The sequence below is a fragment of the Sinocyclocheilus anshuiensis genome, unplaced genomic scaffold, assembly GCF_001515605.1.
Source record: "Sinocyclocheilus anshuiensis isolate Anshui unplaced genomic scaffold, SAMN03320099.WGS_v1.1 scaffold1406, whole genome shotgun sequence".
Lineage (NCBI taxonomy): Eukaryota > Metazoa > Chordata > Actinopteri > Cypriniformes > Cyprinidae > Sinocyclocheilus > Sinocyclocheilus anshuiensis.
In genome coordinates this window covers 223905-241841 of record NW_015557146.1, presented here as the reverse complement: position 1 = coordinate 241841, position 17937 = coordinate 223905, and the positions used below count along the sequence as shown (strand labels likewise).

The 17937-nt window shown below is 39.2% G+C and overlaps 1 protein-coding gene across 30 annotated transcripts in view; it reads right to left on the bottom strand.

Annotated features, from left to right (window-relative positions):
• ptprsa (protein tyrosine phosphatase receptor type Sa) overlaps nt 1-17937 on the bottom strand; it is a 237753-nt gene that overhangs the window by 69599 nt on the left and 150217 nt on the right. For 21 of the 30 annotated variants that reach the window (XM_016473225.1, XM_016473226.1, XM_016473228.1 and 18 more), the window contains 4 exons: nt 12783-12893; nt 10708-10719; nt 2564-2836; nt 1835-2416 (listed from right to left, as the gene is read on the bottom strand). In XM_016473225.1, the coding sequence (XP_016328711.1) occupies nt 1835-2416; nt 2564-2836; nt 10708-10719; nt 12783-12893 (978 nt within the window). The remainder of the gene's footprint in view (nt 1-1834; nt 2417-2563; nt 2837-10707; nt 10720-12782; nt 12894-17937) is intronic. The other 9 variants (XM_016473232.1, XM_016473238.1, XM_016473250.1 and 6 more) reach the window with 2 other exon arrangements.

Here is a 17937-nt window from a genome sequence, read left to right as displayed (position 1 = left end):
TAACTGCTGGCCAAATTAAAAAACAAAACTAAAATTAAATAATCTTTGACAGCAAGGGGGCCCCCTGGTGTTTCGGGGGCCCTACGCACCTTGCGTATTTTGTGTATAGGGAGGATCGGCTCTGCTCACAAAGGACATTTCCAACCGTAAAACTCACCTTGCTACATCGTTAGCCCACCAAAAACTCGCAAGACACTTTTCATTTGCTAAATTTCAATCGCTAAATATTAGCAACAGGCAGTTTCAAATTCACCTTGCTTCAAATTCACCATTAGCTCAACCAAAAAATTCAATTTTCAACACTATTAGTTCACCCAATTTTAGCAACAGACATTTTTCAATTGTTAAACTCACCTTGCTACACCATTAGCTCAACCAATACAAACAATGTACATTTTCAATTGCAAAACTCACCTTTCTACATTGTTAGCCCACCAAACACTGACAACAGACATTTGTCAGTTGCTAAATAACAGCAGTAGACATTTTTAAACTCACCTTGCTTAGGGCTGTCACGATTATGAAATTTGGCTGATGATTAATTGTCTAAAAAAATAGTCACGGTTATTGCGATTAATTGTCTGTTTTAGGGCTTTGGCGATTATGCCGATTATGCCGATTATCATGATTAATTGTCTGTTTTTATGGCTTTCATTATATAATTGTGATTAATTTAAGGGATCAGTAAATAATTATGATGTTATCTTTTAATCTTTTTGAGTTATTATTTTGCAGTGTAAGATTACATAGAGTATTCCAAATTCTAAGAATCGGTCAACACCGATCTAACACCAGCGCTATTTTTCTTCTACACCACTACAGAATATCAATACTCTGTTTGTGGAACTAATGGTCACTCTTTCAAACCCTTTGTTAAACGCAATCCACTAAATACTCACTTCCTCAGTCATTACAGAGAGAAACTACATTTGAATAAAAATATATAATCTATGAAATTAAACTAGCTGACTGTATAATTTAGCAGCAAAAACAATATCTTGAAAAAAAAAAATCTTTGGTGCACATTATACAATTTAAACATGTTTATTCTGTTAACTATTTGTATTCTTACATGCAATACATTCATGAATATAAGATAGAAATCATGAGAAAAAGAAAGGCTATGATAAAGAACGGGTTGAATGTGAACCACTTTCGTTTCCATATAACTATAAACTATGATAAAAGTTCATCAGCATGCATTGAATAATCCCATGTTGTAGCGCATGGATTTGGATTTGGTGTATGACTCCCCCTTGTCTCGTATAAAAAGCACAATAATTGCGGTGGGTTAGATCAAATAATCGCGATTAGACGGTTATTTAATTATCGCGACAGGCCTAACCTTGCTATGCCATTAGCTCAACCAATACAAACAATGTACATTTTCAATTGCAAAACTCACCTATCTACATTGTTAGCCCACCAAACACTGACAACAGACATTTGTCAATTGCTAAATAATAACAGTAGACATTTTTAGATTTTTACTCACCTTGCTGCGCCATTAGCTCAACCAATAACAATGTGCATTTACAATTGCGAAACTTACCTTGCTACATCATTAGCTTACCAAACAGTGACAACAGAATTTTTCAATCACTAAGCTCATTTTGCTACATTATTAGCCCACCGAACACAAAAAACAGATTTGATCAATCTCTAAATTCAATTTACTTCACCCAATATTCGCAACAAACATTCTTCAGTTGCGAAACCCGCCATGCTACATCTTTCGCTCACCCAACACTGAAAATAGACACTTAAAATTGACAAACTGTTGGTGCCAATGGCTTCGTGAGATTGAAAAAAAAAAAAAAAAAGACAAACTAACCTCCTTGAAGCACTTTTACATGAATGGGATCCGAGAAGGGTCCATCTCCTACGGACGTGAAGGCCAGCACTCTGATGGTGTAGGTCTCGGAGGCCACCAGACTTTGAATGGTGGTGATCACGCTGTCCTGTACGTTGTGGATGTGCCACATGCTCATGGGCTGAGATGGATCCATGGTGTAGTAGACCCGATAACCTTTGATCTGTCCATTGGGCTCCTCGGGTTCATCCCAGCGTACCATCATGGTGTTCTGGGAGATGATACGGGCCTGGATATTGCGTGGTGGGCTGGCGGGAGCTTGCTCCCCAGTCCTAGCCTCAACTGGTTCGCTGGGCGGGCCCTGGCCAATGGTGTTGAAGGCTGACACGCGGATCTCGTAATCAGTGTTTGGAGAAAGTCCGCCGATGCTGTAGCGAGTGGTGGTGATGGAGTCCACGGTCTCGAACTTGCTTTCAGGAGATTTGGCGCGATACTGGATGATGTAATGGGAGACGGGCTCAGGGTTGCCACTGTCCCAGGTGATGGTGATACTGGTGGCGGTAGTTTCGGTTACGACAGGAATACCTGGAGGTTTCGGCAAGGCTGCAAGTAGGGGATAAGAAAATACCATAGACTTAAACACTCAATACTGGGACTAAACACTTTCTGAAATACTTGCTTTGGCTTAGTTTTAATTTCTTTTGACCAGAGATCCTTCGAGTGACCTTGTAGGACTCAATGGAATCTTACACTTGACAATGATCTGGGAATTAGCCTCGATGATGCCCAGGCTGCTCATGGCCACGCAGGTGTAGTTGGCCGACTCACGGACGCTGTTTAACTCCAGAACGTTCCTGCCCACTGGCATCACGTCCTCGGGCGTCAGGTCCTCCGAGTTAAGCATCCACTTGACGTAGGGCATGGGCGAGCCAACGGCGACGCAAGTGATGTTAACGCTACCACCTGGCATGATCTCTTGCATGGTGGGGGGCGTGATGGAGAAACGTGGGGGCACGCGACGAACTGCAGAGGGCGAAGGAATGGCAACAAGAAAAAGAGAAAGAGAAAAGTAATGACACGCCGATGAAAATGAGCCTTTCTTTAGAACGTACATGATGTTGTCTAAAGAGAGAACAACAAATTATAAAAAAATTAGACTAAAACTTCACAAACATTTCGGTCTATACAAATTAAAATAATGATAAAGTAACTAAATTAACAAAACTGCTTCACCAACAATATAGATTGACATTAAAGCAACAAGTTCATAGCAACAAGGTTCCATTGACCAATATTTGACCCATCACAGCACAATTAATTGCACAAAAATCTATTATGAGTTTCTCATCTTTAAAATGAGATCTCTATGTAGCTTATAACTACAGTAAACAAAATGAAAAGCATGAATTACTGTTAAAAAGCAGAACAAACTTTACAGAAAATACTCTGAGAGTATAAAATAGTAATAAAAAACTTTTTTTAAAATGTTTTATGCTAAAGAAACCTTACATATGTATGACTGTACGTACACGTTGTTACGTACATGCACTAGTAATGTGAGTCCCTCCAAGAGGGACTAAAGATGAGAAACCTTAATCAGATTTTTGTGGTTGAGAGTAGATCAACTGGACAAAGCCTTTTTAAGATCTGACACGCTTCCATTGATAGATGCAGCTGTCATTTTCACAGACATCATGCAGAAATAGGTAGAGGTCAACCAAAGAGTAAATGGGAACAATAAAACCAGAGAGAAGAATTTGAGATAAAATGCATAGAGGAATATAACTGAAGGGTCGCTAGCATGCCCGGACAAAAGACAACTGGAGAGGAAAAAAAAGAGAAATATAAGAGAATAGAACGCGCAAAAGAGCCAGAAAGAGGAAGAAAGGGAAGGGTTGGGAAAAGGAACGAGGGGGAAACCCACTTCAATGCAGAGAAAGGCTTTTTTATCGTCTCCAGCCAATATGACGTAATGTGACAGGATCGTATTGTCACATTGCGGTCCTGGCTAGACGTAACACAAAATTTACAGCGGAAATTCTGGATTCAGTCAATAAGTAGCTGGCGGTTCAACTCAACTAACTATCACACATCAATAAAACAACAAAAAGAAAGAAAATGATTACAAATTTACCAAAAAAGGGCACATGATTGGTACAGATTCTAGTCTACGATGATGACTGCGAAGCACCTCAACTATTGAGATGCCAAACCTACACACGAGAGAAAAGATGAAGGATCTGTTGGGGGAAAGGGTTCGATATGAGTTATGGCAGCGATAGAGTTGGCCAGGTTGTGCAACAGGCTTTTTTCATAGCCTGTCTGGCATGTTCATTCTTGGTAACCTTGCTATTTTGACATGACTCGTTAAAAAGTCAAGAAACAATGGAAACATATAAGACTTTAAAATACAGACTCTGTTCCAAAACCTTCTACAGATACCTTCTAAGGAAACTTTCTACAAATATTCTAAAGACCCAACTCACAACTGTTTCCAATTGAGTCTGACACAATTGTTGGGTAAAGCAGTACATTTTTAATTAGACTTAAACATCTTGAATGAAATTATTCCATAAACTTTGTCCTTTTGTGTGGATTTTGGGATTGACTTTTTACCACAAGGATACATGCAATTCTCTTATCACTTAGCCAAAACTAGATATCTTAGAAAGCAATATAAAGTTGTTTAAGAAACACTGGGTGTTAGGTGTACGTTTATACATCTAGGTACTTATCTTGCAAGGTTTTGGAACAGCACATTTATAATTAGAATACAAATGTTACTAGTAGCAGTGTTCAGGTTAAAGAAGTGCTACCTGTTACATGTAAAATTTAGTATTGCACCAAACTTTATAGTTTGGTTTCCCCAAGAATCTTCAAGGCAACTGCACTGCCTTATTGATGTCGGTGGATGTAAAATGGCAATGAAACAAGAAGTAGGGTGGTGCTAGGTGTGTCCTAAGATGGCGGGTGGTGAGGGGGTCATGCCTCATTTACATTTGGCAAGAGGAGAAAGGAAAGACAGAGGGACAGCAATGGGTGCTGGGGCTAGCTCAGAATAAAAAAAAACAACAAAACTTTAAACCAAATTAATCAAATTAACAACCACACAAAGACACAACGAGGACAGGAACAACAGGTAGAGATAGGGCACAAGCAGAACAAGACCTAGGCTGCAAGACTGCAGACGGGGGCCGGACAGATGGGAAGGACAAAATGGTGGACGTACATGTGGGACAGAGACAGAAGAGAAATAACACAGGGAGTGAGAGGTGGGGACTGGGGCAAAGAGGAGACTGTAACCCTGGGCCAACTGGAGTAAAAGCATGTTGTTTTGACTTCTCACACAATGGGGCTTGAAATACACGATTAAACTCTCACCATCGCCTCAGACAACAGCAGCCAAAGAGCATAAAGTCTTGAATTTGTAAACACTATCGAAAGTTCAGTGGGTTTAAATCTAGTTTGAATGTTTAGAACATTTCGAATTTTAAAACCTTTTTGAAAATAAACATTACTGAGTACTTTTAAATTTAGAAATGCTGTTATAGTTAGTCAAGGTAACAGGCTCTACTCTAATTAAACATGAATATATTCACAGTTTCAGAGAGACAGTTTGACGAATGATCTCGGTTGGTGTACAGTGAGTGAAAATCACATTATAACTCAATCCATTTCATAATCATGGAGTAAAACAAGATCAAGTTAACTTTGTCATTAGTTTATAAATGTATAATAATATTTAAGTTTTTTTAAAATACATTTTATAATAAATTTATTCATTTTAATACTGATTTTTTTTGTAAGTTAGTAATTTAAGCAAGTTAGTAAGTTAAGCAAGTTAGTAATAGTAATCTATTTCTAGGAAATTTCCAGGTTCAGTTGAAGTTAAGCTCTGTCTATAGCATTTGGAGGCATGATGATAACTTCCATAAAAAAGTTTTTTTTTCTATATTTTTTATTATTATTTTAAAAACTTGGCTTAACTTAAAATAGTGTACATTTTTAATCCCGTAACTGAAATTTTATCTTTTTTTCCTAAATTATTTTCTGTGGTAATCAACATCACACCACAAATGCAACAGAGCAACATTTGCACTGAACCTGGATCACTCCCTTAATTCAGGAAAAATACTTCTTGATTTGTTTAGAAAACAAAAACAACATTAAAATAAACAATGACATACTCAAACGACCCCCACCCCAATATAAATGCATATTGAACAAATGTTCAACAAAGTTGAAAGGGCAGCCCACGTATCACAATGTTCATGCATGACCGTGATTGCAGGAATGGCGTCAACAGAACGGCACCAAACTATCAACCAGGCCTACAGCTTCAGTCAACACATATTTGAGGCATGCAACCCTCCCCAAGTGCAACATTTTAGGGAATTCACACAACTGAAATGTCAAAATTGGTGAATTTGACACAGCACACACAGATAATCGCAGTGCGGGTGTGTTATAACAATGACAGAACACAGTGCAACGTGATAGTGACAAGACGAGCGTGATTCTTCTAGTGTGGATTAATGATGGAAAGGCCCAGACGTAATTTGCTGATGCTTAAGCATTTCCTGCACTGATTTTAGGAAAATAAATATGGTAAAATGTGGTAAATATGTTAAATAAGCCAATATATTAAATAAACACACATACTATGTGAGTTCCGCTGATACATATTGCGTGTGGGCCTGAAAATGGGTGATGCAACATTTGGCCGTTCTTAAACCAAGTCTACAAGAGGCTAAAAACTGAAGCTTGTTTTCCAAGGGTCAAATTCAGTTGACCAAGGTATTCATGCTAAGGTAGTTGAGCGAATGAGGGCTGCAACCTTTCACCTTGTGAATTATTCATCCTATTGTTGCACGCTCAATCTACACTTGAAAATTCCCGATTCTAATCAAAAGTCAGACTCAATTGGGTCATTTTCTAAATGGAACAACCATTTGAAAAGGTCGCGAGGAGCCTGGCAACTTCAGAGTCACAGGCAGCAAAGCATCGCGCTCAAATAAACTGTGGCAAAAGGGGGAATCATAAGCGGGTCTAATGTTTTCAGATGCATGTCGACATTTACGGCTGCCGCTATCGATGCATCGGCCTTTGAAATGCCATCGCATGAAGCCATCCTGGGCTTTATCTACATCCTGACACATGGTCCTATAGCTCAAATCCTGACGTTTGATGTGCGATGGTGTTCTCCGCTGTGATATTTGGAGAAATATAAAACAGTCCAATCGGACGGACACGCTCCTCATTCACTACGACCAGGAGTCCAGCAGGTCGAGAGCGATCTCTTTGAGGTCTAGAGATGAAATCCCATTTCAAGCCCAATGTGGAGAGAAAGGCAACTCACGAGGTCTTACAACGGACAGAGAAAGACAAAATAAAAAGGCCAAAGAGTGCCTCACTCCTTGTGCTTCCTGACTAGGAAGAATCGAAGGTGGACATTCGCGGCCATTTTGGTGAGACAGTCTGTCCAGCCCCAAAATGAAGGTAGGAAGGGAAGCCAAAATAATGCACAGCCTTTAAAGTCACCTTGAAGCTGAGATTACACCCTGTTTGATGTCCAAAACCCACAATAATCCATTTCGCTTGAAGGTAGTGAGGCCATTTGCATGCAGACGGCAGGGGTTCCCAGTATTAACACACACACACACCTCCGCCACTGCAATGCAAAGCAGCCTCAGTTGGGGTTCGGACCAGTTCTAGTAATGAAAATTGGTGCATTTGTAAAACACTACCTCCTGATTGTCTGGCCAATGCATGAGTAGCGTTCAGCTAAATCCTGAGGCTGAACTGCATTTTAGATTTTGCACCAAAACCTGTTCCTTTATGACACTTATTCGGATCAAAGTTAGCCTTCGTTTCCAGAAGTAGAGGGTGTGATCTAGCTTGCATTTCTATTTGAATACCAACACAGCATGCAAGGACATGCAAAACATCCCAAAGTGGTGGCAGTGGGGTTCACATGCATCTCCATGCGCATACACTGAACATACTCGTAGAATTTAGCATGGCATTCAGTACAGCTCAGTCTTCCAGCATCTCGGAGTGGATCTGTGAGGTCTCGTTTCCTCGTCTCGGGGGCTAATTGCCATTAATAATGCCCTGGAAACATTCTAAGATCTTGAATCCTTAACATTTTGGCATTATGTGGAGTTGAATGGCGGAACGGTTGAGAGCTTCATTGTCAGGCGGCAACAATGAAAGATTAGCGACTTCATTGGAACAAGAACAATCATCATTTCTGTTATTAATTTGGTGCGAAATAGAAGAGAACCAGATAAGTCGAGGCTCAGAGGGGGAATTTTGCCATACGGAGGCAACTTCCAAGCCTGAGGTAGACGGCTAACAAGAAGATCTAGTCAAAAAATATTGAGAATATTTGAAAGGAGTGGCTAGCCATTAAAGCTGCAAACAGAATTGTAATTTTGTTTTTGTTTTTTTTGCAGCACATTAGCTCACAAAAACTGCATTTGGGAGTTTTTTTTGTTAAGAAAAATGGTAGATTGTTTCAAAACATGCAATTCTAGTGGCTAACACACTCTAGCTTGCAAATATGTTCTGTGAAAATTAAACATTTCCACTGAAAATGTTTTGCTGGTCTCACTTTCAAGCTACAGCATGCTAACTACTAGCATTACTTTAATGTTTAAAATGTATTTTTGTTATTGCTAGCGTGCAGCTAGGGAATGCTAATACGCTCAGTCTGTTACACTATCTACATGCTAGGCAGCAGTAACTAGCTATCAGGGTAAAGGGGGCACAGATATCACAGTGGGAACAGCTGGATATGAAAAATAAAGCTCTGTCAATAAATGCCAGACCCTGAGAGACAGAGTAGCGGCAAAGCGCACTTCATTATTTATACCCTCAATTCATGTGGCATCGTGCCCCCCCCAACAACACAGTGTCTGTAAAAACTGAATAATTCAGAGAGCCATTTAGTCTCAGACATCACGAGATGGCCGGCAACACGTTAGCATTAGCCAAGTGAAGCAGAGGCTCTTGTTCTATGTCATTATCCCTGACAGACAGACAAACAGCCATCTGAACCATCACTACACTGGGGAGAGCGATGAGATATCCGCACGATTGGACAAACTTATCAGACTAAATGCGAGCTTTCGCCTTATTTATCATTCTACAGCTACAAAAAAAAAAAAATCACAATCACAAAGAATTGCAACCACTAAAGAATGGTTAATATATATACGTTAATATTAAGTTATATTATATTATATTATCATAATTATATTATTATTATAAGTAGTTGAAATTTAAACAAACATTTACATTTAAAAATGAGTTAAACTTGAAAACAATATTAAACTAATAAGTTTTTGTTTTTATCAGTTTTAATGGGGTAAGAAAAACTGTAATTTCTTGCAAAGGCACAAGAAAAAAAAAGATATTTAAATTTCATTTAAAATGTAATCGTAATTTAAATGAAAAGAGTTTAATGTAAATTTGAAGATATTATTAATCTAATATTCGAATCTAATAAGTTTTTTGCTTTAAAAATGCCAATTGAATAAGAAAACAAATATTTAAAAAATAATTTTAAATTTAAGACATTATCTACATTTTTATCTAATACAGAATTTTGAATGTACACACTTTTGGTTCTCAAGTAAATTTATTTTTTTTAAAGTACGTTTAGATATTTTTCGCTTATAAAACAAGACTAAGTTTCTGAAAATCTCCTTAAAAGTGTGTGGACGAGCATAGACATGGTAAATATTGTAGTGGTTGCTACAGCTCTGCATGCAACCAACACGTAAAGCTAAATTACCTAGAATCCAAAAGGCAGACGGGACTTCGATATGCATATGAAACAGGCGTGCAATTACTGTGCTGGGCTGCATTAGCGAAGGATTAGCATAGAGAGACTCACAAACAAAGCACCTGCTTTTTGTTCTGGTCCAATTTGGGGGTTTTAATACAGCACGTCTCGGTGATGTAAGAAGCGCTTCAGATGTACGCTGGCAACGAGGACTCGAGCGGTTGATAAATCCTAATTTTATTGAGCCTGCAGACTGCGAAAGGGCAAGAGGCAGTCAGTCATCACGAGGAAATATCGCTAGCTTGTTGCCGCTGTGAAATAAAGCCTGTTTTCTGGGAGGGCCACATGAAGTGCGGAGATCATTATATCTGCCAATGATCCATGTGGCACAAAAACTAATTAGCAGAAGTGAATTTGCAAGCTTTTGTGAGCAAGAACGGCTTTGTAATTGAGAAGTTGGCGGGAAAACTGTCTGCAGAAAGAGCCTACAAGAGACGACAGAGCACAGAAACACAAACCACATCTAACAAACCAGAAACTAGAACGGAAAGGGAGTCGAAAATGAACAAAACTAAGGGGTGCACATCACACGAACACCACAACACAAGGAACTGACTGAATGAGTCACCAACAAAGGCTCTCATTTTGGACAAAAACAAAGAAAATAATAAACCTCACGAAAACACAGGAATGCAACAAAGCACGACAGCCAAAGGAATTGCGTCTCGAGGCATGCAAGCGCAGTTACATTCTCCCATCATGCATCAGGCTGTGGTTTACTTTCAAATGCAAGATTTCCATGACAGCGTAAGCATTTTCTTTGGGCAAAAGCAATACTGAAGGATGCAAACGAGAAAAGGCCCCACAATGCAAACTTAAACGTAAAAAGGAAAATAAACCCGAATTAGCGGGTTAGTTAATACTAGTTTATGCAATTAAATCAAAACTCTAAGAATTTAAAAGTTATTTAGCAGCTTAATTTTAAACTCCGAATCGCCAAGGATCCTTCCAATAGATCAGTCAAGGTTAAGGTTTTAATACATGTTGATTTTGCGTTTTTAATGTGGGTTAAAAAAAGTGAAAAAAGAAAAAACACACCAACCTTCTCGAAGCTCTGAGGGATGTAAAGGGGTTGATGCAGAACACAATGACATGAGGAGAAGAGAAAAATAGGGGAAACACAGAGAGAGTAAAAAAGGCCACCTCAAGGCTTTTAGCTGCTACATTTCTCTGACTGATGTCGCCTGATTATTTCTTGCGTGACATGCGACATGTCTGCCGCGTTAACCTGCTTTGACCCAAACAGTTTGATTCACCCCAGTGGTTGCGTTCGGCCACTGGCGTCTATTCAAGCATGTTATAACAATGCAAAATTACAAGGTCTTTAGCCACCTGAAGAGCTGCCGCTGCGGCTTTAATTACAGAAACAAAACAAAGACACAAAAACAGAAATCAATGAAACAACCCAAAGTGCAAACCAAATCAAACCGACCGTACAAATAAAAACCACATAATTAGCATTAAAGTTAGCAGCTACAATCAAGTCAACCGATTCTAAAGGCGTCGCGCTATTATGTGAACCGTAAATGCAGTAAATGCATGCTCGTATAAACGGCTGAGCTGTTTCCTCCATCGTAGCTGCTAATTTCAAGTGCCGTTAACTTTAGAACAGAAAACATTTGATTGTACCCAATGATTAAGCTGTGAAAACAAAACAAAAGGAGACGGGATACTGTCTTAATGCAGTATGCGCATAATCAGCGAGACATTAGCATACCTATGTTGAATTAATTATCGTTGTGGTAATTTGAATGGCTTTCAGAAATCTCCAGTCAGCCAATTACTCAAATGTCACTAGACATCAGATCAAATGCAACTGAACATCTAACGTCTCTTAAAATTGTAGGACTAAAATACTTCAAAACACATGAGGTCATAGTTTTACACTGACTTTACCATGGTTAAGAAGTGCTATAAGGCATAATGTGCCTAAAATACCCTTACCATGGTAATGTCACTGTAAAAGTAAGGCCTCTTGTGGCTTATTTCTTTAATAAACTGGTGGTAACTGCTAAAACTCACCAACAGTCAATCATTTATTATTTATGATAATCACATTTAAAAACTGTTTGTTTTTATAGCTGCAACTATGCATTTATAATTTGTAAATTAAGTAATAAATGGATTATTCACCTCAAAATGATCATTCTATCATTTACTCACACTTTTGTTGATCCAAACCTTTATTTGTTCCTCTGTAGAACACAAAAGAAGATATTTTTTGTCCATTTAATGAAAGTAAAAAAAGTCTAAGGTTGAAATCTCATCATTTGCATTCTACTGAAGAACAAAATTCAGACTGGTTTGGATTGATGGGAGTAAATGACAAATTTCATTGAAACTGTATCTGTCGTTTTGAGATGGAGCATCTGCATCTTTTCTAGTGGGAGAACAATAATAACTATAATAATGAGAACAATAATAACTATAATAATGAAAAGACAACTCTCTGACCCACTTTATAATGGCCGGAGAATAATTTATCTGGAACAAAGTTATTTGGTACACAGCGGGTAAAACCCATCCCATACGCTCTTTTTTGATATGCATTAAATCAATAATACATGCGCAAAATGCATTTGCCTCGATTTATTAAAATCATCAACCTGGAGATTCAACTCCTCTTAAGGTTAGCGGCAAGAGTCGTCTGTGCTAATGAAATGCCTTAAAACAGTCGTTCCATTATAATAATAATAACTGAACCAAGACAGATTTAGCAATTACTTGTTAGCATGTTACATTTTGAATGTATACACTTGTGATAAGCAACATGCATATTGTTTACCTTGCAACAATTGACCATTTTACCTTTTTGGAGGGAATAAGATTAGTATTTTGATTGGTTTATAGCATCGGCCAATCAAAATCAAGACTTACCATTATCCTCTTCAACCTGAAAACTTGATTATAAAACATACCTGTACGACCCAAGTTTCCGCTCGTCAAAGAGAAGACTGAAAACTACCCATTAAGTATCGAAAATGAGCATATTTTATTATATGCAATATGTGCTTTAGTGTAAAGACTCTATTAGTTTATATACAACAGGTCATGTGACCAGTCGTGCATCTCTAATTGGTGGGTTTCGATGGGCTCCACGGCCAGGTTGCTCCCTACCTCGCACATACAGGTTGGCAGGGGAAGAGTATCGGACGCCTTCCACGTTAGACGCCACACACTCGTACTTCCCCTGGTCGGTTTCCTCAGTGTTTTCTATCTGCAGAGCACCTGGGAGAGAGAAAAAAATACACCCCAAAGAAAGGGATGAAAGACAGAAAGAAAAAAGACAGAGAGAGGGAGAAGACAACAAACTATTAGAGGTTCGAAAGTAACAAGACTGTCAGAAACCATTTTATTTTTTGTATGTTTGGTGCAACATCGTATCCAAATAAATTGCTCAAAGGCCTTTCCCGTTTGAAAGCCAACTTCGGCTTTTAACGCTAACTCACTGTGTTGAATCTGAGCAGTTCCACACTCAAGGCAAGAAAAATTAGACTGATCTAAATATGTCTGAATGCATCCCGTCAAACACAAACGGAAAAGAACTAGCAGCAATGTTATGGTGTTCGCAGGAGTGCTGGATCGCATCAATCAGTGTGCTGGGAAGTATCAGGGTGTGGAGTCGAAGGAGATAAACCACTGTCGGTCCCAAAGGGGGGAAAGTTGGTGAGGGTCAAGAGTGAGCTGTGAGCTGAACATCCATTAGTTCATGTCGAAATGTGCTGCACAGGGCTGAAGCTTAGCACAACGCTTAAATCCCACGGCATGAATTATTTATTTCGGTTCCCCATGAGCTGTAGTAATACTCATGTCAGTGCATACCGCAGGACTGAGAACGGCTATTTGCAGTGCATGATAAACACTAGATATTCCTCCATATTATGCCCCAGGGTTGGGTCGTAACCAAGGTCATTGCCCTGTATGCCAAAACACATGGAGTTTGAGAAGTTTGAGATCTATCAAAACTTTCTAAAGGTCTTACTCAAATGGTAAGGGCTAAGGCTAAAGGCTATAGGGGTTAGGGTCATAAGGTTTGAAGAAGGGGTTGGGTTCAATGTAGGAGTGTGCGATATGAAGATTTTTGATCGTGGGCGATAAAAATGTCTTCACGATCTGCTTTTGAAGAAATATCGTAGTATCGTGCTACAGCGCACATTCAATCAGCTGCAGTTCTGGTGCCTCCGTCTAAATCTCAATATACTGTACAACTCGACCTTACATTCACATCAGTGTTAACTCAGCGGTAGAGTTACTCTCACATGACGGGACACTGCACTTATTCACAGTCACAAAAGTACATCATTTGCATGTGCTTTAAAGCCTTGCCGGTTAAATGTTTTATTCACGTGCTGTTCTGACGAAAGAAACACATTCAGGTTTAAAACAACTTTTGAGTGAGTAAATGATGGTATAAACATAAAACACTATGACAGATTTGACAGAATTTTTATTTTTGGGTGAACTATTTCTTTAAAAAAAAAATAAAAACTGAGAAAAATCACTCACTACTCTTGACTGAAAAAATTTAATACAGTTGTTTTGATAGGAATCAATCTATATGGTGTTTTATTCTTATATTTGTTCATTCAGTTTCTTGAATGCAACTGCTAAATTCACCTATTGTACCTGAAAATAAAGCACTGTTTGTTTTATTTGTATAATATGTGTATTTGTAATGTGTATCTTTGTTCTTATTTTTTAATAACAAAGATAAAATGAGATAAAAAAGATAAAAAAAAAAGATTTTTATCTTTGCCCACTTTAGCCTAAATGTCTGCCATTCTTTTTTATATTTTGTTACCTTTAAAGGCTCTGTCTTTATAATATGGAAATATTATAGCTGTAAATAGCTGTAATGCTCAGACAACTTGCAAAATAGTAAAACCAACATGACAAAGAATCGTGATAAAACTGCAAATCGTGATATAAAAAAAAGAAAAGAAATTGTGATATATTTTTGCCATATCGCCCACCCCTAGTTCAATGAGTAGCAACAGAAAGTCAGCCTTCCTGTATTTCTAGCTGTACTTTTGAGGGCTGTCAAGTTTTGCCACCTAAATGCTGTAGTTACCAACAGTGGCAAATGTTTTGAGGATAAATAACCAAAACCAACCCCCCAAATTCTAAAACATTTTTTGCAAGCAACAGTTTATTATCATACATGTGATCATTTGTTTTGAGGGCTCATTGTAGCTTCAGGAAGTTAGGCATTACTGCATTTGTTGCCATACTTTTGAAGGCCACAGATGGGGAAGTGTGATTTTTGCAAACTATAAAGCTGCAGTTACCAACAGGGACTAATTTCTATGAGAGTCTAAATCACTAAGCCCAACCCTCCTAGTTCAAACTACATGAGAGGTATTTCAACAGCCTGTGAAAACATTTCAGGCAAGCAACATTCTCAATATATTATACTATATGTGATCAATTGTTTTGAGGGCTCTTAACAGCATTAAACGTACTTTCCCGTGGTTCCCTTGAAGCAAAAACAGCAGAATTTAGGCCTAAATGTACCATCTGAGCAACTGCAATTCAGGTGACCAAGAATGCTAAGTTTCTGGATCCAACAACCGTTCCATTACCACTGGGGCTTTACCCCACCCCAACTCTTCTTTATCAGTCTTTTAGTACTCTACCACTGCATTTCGACAGGTAGCGTCAATACGTCCCTCTCTCCTGGAGAGACATTCATTCTGGGTGAACGAAGACTACTGCCACATGCGGCGGCGGGACATCAACAGCAGGGACTCACGCTGCGGTTTAAGCGCACAGTCTGCATCCTGTGGAACATTCTGTGTGCCAATGAGATTCTGGCTTCTGGGTCGATGACTCACACCTGCTCGCGGCGGATCAACAGCATGATGGGATCAGGGAGTTTAGAGGCGTGGCAGGGAGAGACAGAAATGGAAGGTGGTTTCTAGAGTGTGTGCGCTCGTACACGGATCGTTTGTTGTGCACATTGGCGCAGCGGGTGGCCGGGTGACAGCAGGTGGGCTTGGAGAGCATTCTAAAGTCTCCTCAGGTGCGCAGCCGAACGGGAACCACTCGCGCACAACCTGTGCTACGTGACGCTGACGGAAAATCTGGTGGAAATCTCCACCAGGCATTCGGCCTCCTTCTCCCGTCGATTTTGGAGCCTCCGACTGCAGAAAACAGGCATGAATTTTAATGTTATTGGAGCAGGGGCTGATAAATAAACCATGCCACAGTGGTGCGCCGAGCTCTCGGGGAGCTCTGAATTCTCCCCGTCTTCGCTGGGGTTGTGATGTCCTTTTCTATGATAACAATTATCTAATGATTGAGTAATGTCATTGAGGAAATCTTAGCAAGGAGCATAGCATATCCAAATTCATTAAATACAAATTAATTCCCAGCGGCTCCAAAGCAAGCAAATTTTCTCAGAGCTCCTTCCTGCCTGAACCGGACTATTTTGGGTACCCCTGCTTGCTATTCAGCCGATTGACGATTCCCCACTGACTTCATTACATATTTGCAGCTGTGTGTTTTTCCCCCATCCCCGTTTCCGCTTGGGTTCGGATAAGCTCACTGAGAATCTATAATCTGGGAAGGGTTCCTAGTCTTTCTCAAATCTATCAATCTCTTTGTCTTTACTGTTCACTGGTACAGAGAGGAAAAGTTAGCATAAACATTATTGAGGTTTCTGCATACCATTACTGTCCTAGCCTTTATCTCCCAAATAGTCCCAAGCTCACCAAGCAAGAGGGGTATTTAACAGCATGAACAACAGCAAAAACACAATCATTCCCTGACTATGTTGTCAGAAAACATCTTTGATCCCTCTCACTTTTCCCTCAAATCTCCCTTTCGCTCAGCCCGAGAAGGTTTTCAATTATTATCTTTTATGTATAATTACATTTCGAATTTCCATTATTCATCCTGCCCGTTGAGTCTTTGAGGCTGCCGGTGTAGCCTTCTGTTAGCGGCACCGCTAGCGACAAAACAAGCTGTTATCTTACTTTAACCAATAGTGTGAAGCTCAAAGAGTCATAACGCCGCACAATACCCTTTATGATAAAAGGCAAGTGGAAGTCATTTTCTGAATATCCGTGCCAAGACGCAACCAGCTTGCTGACATGAGCCCTCTAGCTATGAACTATTATCTGAAGCCGAACAATAATGAATACATTAGCGGATTCAAATGCCTTCTGAGTGTACTATGTGTAAGCCAATTTAGGGGGGTGGAAATCTACAGAATTTGGTGCAGTTTGTTGGTGGAGCCAAATTAGCATAATCAAATATGGATGTGTAAGGTCCTTGTGACTGACAGCCATTCTGTTTTTGTGGAAATCTCTTAAGCTCTACAGTTTTCTGATGACCTAGGGCCAGTTTACTAACAGCTTGCACCAGCGCAAACAGTCTTTTGGTGTTAAAATAGTACTTTTAGTCAGGTCAGGATAGTTTAGTCAGGATTTACTAAAGACGTGCAGTGACGAATTAGCGCTGAAAAGGCGTGGACACAGTTATATTTGTGTCTGACCTTATTGAATATGCATTTGTAGGAGTTTCCCTTTCAGACGCAAAAGTTATGGGAGGAGAGTATTCAAATGAATCATGCAACGTGATTTACTAACGTTTGCGCTCGTCAAATTACTGGTATTTGCGTCATTATTTAATGGCCAAAAAAGCATGTCTTAAACTATTTTGCACTTGAAATGGCTGCAATTGTTGTTCACCGCAGAGAACAGAGAGTGCATGGTAGAAGGGAGAAGGGAGAGGATTTTTTCCACACATATTAATTTATTTTGAATGCCATAAGAAAACTATCTGAACATATCGTTTTGCAAGTCATGTTATTTTTAATTTGCTTCAGGAAATAAAAGACGACTTGGAACCCTCAACTAGGAGTCACACAATACCAGGTCTATCAAAACTTCTTGCAACCCTTCATTTTTTGGCCTCCGGGTCTTTTCAAAATACTGTGGCTTCTTTATTTCTTTATTCTTTATTTGCGACTATGCTAATTTGCACTGTGCTTGGTAGATTGCGTTGGTCAATATGTAATTGAGATGTTGCATTTGTGTTCTTTAAAGGGGTCATATGATGCAATTTCAAATTTTCCTTTCTCTTTGGAGTGTTACAAGCTGTTCGTGAATAGATAAGATCCCTAAAGTTGCAAAGACTAAAGTCTCAAACCCAAAAAGATATTCTTCATAAAAGTTAAGATTTGTCCACGCCTTCATAAAACGCCTCGTTTAACAGGCCCCCACATGTCTACGTCACTGTGTGGGAAGATTTGCATAACACCGCCCAA